The 2,500-nt window shown below is 46.8% G+C and overlaps 1 protein-coding gene across 14 annotated transcripts in view; it reads right to left on the bottom strand.

The window, feature by feature from the left end:
* LOC113815219 (uncharacterized) overlaps positions 1 to 2,500 on the bottom strand; it is a 359,930-nt gene that overhangs the window by 25,500 nt on the left and 331,930 nt on the right. For 11 of the 14 annotated variants that reach the window (XM_070122026.1, XM_070122023.1, XM_070122034.1 and 8 more), the window contains one exon: positions 1,104 to 1,310. The exons of 2 other annotated variants lie outside the window; for them this stretch is intronic. In XM_070122026.1, the coding sequence (XP_069978127.1) occupies positions 1,104 to 1,310 (207 nt within the window). The remainder of the gene's footprint in view (positions 1 to 1,103; positions 1,311 to 2,500) is intronic. One more of the 14 variants, XM_070122025.1, reaches the window with a different exon arrangement.

Raw genomic sequence — 2,500 nt, 5'->3', positions numbered from 1 at the left:
TAACCGATGAACAAATCCCCTTACTATTTGAAACACATGAACAAAATAGTCCTAGATATATATAAGATATTTTTTTCATAGCCAGGGATCAGTTTAGTAACATATATACACATAAAAGGACCTTATAAAATGGCAAACCAAAAAGGAAGAATAAAAAAAATAAACAGCCGTCACTCATTTCACACACAAAAAACACAACATGCATAAAAAAATCAATTATATTGCAAAAAGTTATATTTTTTCTCTCTCTAGTCAAAAGGCCATTTGAAACCAATGCTGAAAATGCATGATCGATATCTCGTTTACATTCATATATACATTAAAAAAGGAGGAAGAATAATGCTCAATTCCAGCAAAATATAAATACATAATAATAATAGTAGTAATAATAACAATAACAGCAAACATAAGAGTTAACTATAATTGAAAAAAAATGTAGGTGAATGTAATAATGTAACCATGTTTACCTATGGTGTAATTTTAACTAAATAAACAGTAATGGCATCAAAAGCAGCAACATGCAACGAAAGCCCAAATCATGCAAAAGAAAAAAACTAAAGAAAGAAAGAAAAAGACATGCATAATACCAGACAAAACCAGGCAACTACATTTCTTACTAAAGACAAAGCAGCAAAGAAAGCGTGTGTTGTTAGCATATAAAGCCATAATCATTAAAAATAATAATAATAATGAAAAAACGGGAATTAAAAAAAAATCTACATAAAAAGAAATTCGTATTAAATTCGATGGCACACTGGGGGAAAACAATTGTAAAAACCTACGTAACATGAAAAAATAAATCTATAATGATAATAAAACAAACTCCGATCCAGGATAGACTTCTATATAAACCTAATAAACTTCCGGCCCACAGGAGCGGCTCCGAAGAGCCCCCTGACGAAGTGTGCGTCGCCGAGGTGTTAGAGGGACAGGCGCCCCCGAGGTGGCAGGCTGTTAGCAGTGCCCGAGGCGTCGCATTAGTCGGGTTATATGCGGCGTTAAATTAAGAAAAAATCCCTATGATTAAAAAAAATCCACTGACTCGTATACAATCAGGATGCCTAGACACTCTGTTTGGGTGGTGCGCGGGCGGCGTGGCGTACCTGCGAGTCTCTCTCGAGGCGGGCGTGGTGGCGGGCCGCCTGGAGCGCCGAGTGGTGGCGCCGCAGCTGGATCAGGAGCAGCACCAGCTCCTCGTGAGTCTTACCAAGCAGCTCCCCCGCGCTCACGCCCTGCAGCCCCCGAACCTCCACGCCCTCCTGGGCCGCCGCCGCAGCCGCTGCCGCCGCCGCCGCCGCCGTCTGCTGCTGCTGGTGGAGGTGGTGGTGGTGATGGTGGTGGTGGTGGTGGTGGTGGGGCGGGACGGTGTTAGTAGAGGAAGTGGTGTGTTGCGGCGTGGTGTGGAGGGAGGCGGGCCGCCCTCCGCCTCCCTGCCGCCCATGCGGGGCACGCCGCGCCCTTCGCTGCACGGGGGATTACAACCTGTCAGTCCCCGCACACCACGAACGCATGCGGCCATGCACTCGGCGTCGCTCGCTCGCGCTCCACGGCCATGCACGCGTATGCTCTCTCGCTGGCACGTATACACATACAGACAGATACATACACATACACACACAGACGCAGACACACACATGCCCAGACACAGACAGACATAAAGCGTCCATGTGATTATTAACTATTCGACTTGTATTCCTTTCCAAGTAACATGTATAAATGCAAGCGTTCATCCGTCATGCAAGCACCCATTCACGCACCCAACCATCAGTCAGTCTATCCATCCATCCATCCACTCATATAACCTCCCATTCATCCACCCATCCATTTACCCTCCCATCCATCCATCCATCTACTCATCCTCTCATCCATACATCCACTCATATACCCTCCCATTCATCTATCCATCCATTTACCCTCCCATCCATCCATCCATCCACTCATCCTCTCATCCATCCATCCACTCATCTTCTACTCCATCCATCTATCCACTCATCGTCTCATCCATCCATTCACTCATCTTTTACTCCATCCATCGATCCACTCATCCTCTCATCCATCCATCCACTCATATACCCTCCCATTCATCTATCCATCCATTTACCCTCCCATCCATCCATCCATCCACTCATCCTCTCATCCATCCATCCACTCATCTTCTACTCCATCCATCTATCCACTCATCGTCTCATCCATCCATTCACTCATCTTTTACTCCATCCATCGATCCACTCATCGTCTCATCCATCCATCCATTCATATACCCTCTCATCCATCCACCCACCCATCCATCCACCTACCCATCTATCCACCCACCCACCCACCCACCCACCGGCCCACTCATCCACCTATCAACCCATCCATCCATCCACCCACCCATCTATCCACCCACCCACCCACCGACCCACTCATCCACCTATCAACCCATCCATCCACCTACCCATCTATCCACCCACCCACCCACCTATCAACCCATCCATCCATCCACCCACCCATCTATCCA

This window comes from Penaeus vannamei, chromosome 5 (genome assembly GCF_042767895.1).
Source record: "Penaeus vannamei isolate JL-2024 chromosome 5, ASM4276789v1, whole genome shotgun sequence".
In the NCBI taxonomy this organism is placed as follows: domain Eukaryota; kingdom Metazoa; phylum Arthropoda; class Malacostraca; order Decapoda; family Penaeidae; genus Penaeus; species Penaeus vannamei.
The sequence above is the reverse complement of the archived record's forward strand: the minus strand, read 5'-3'. Positions and strand labels throughout refer to the sequence as shown.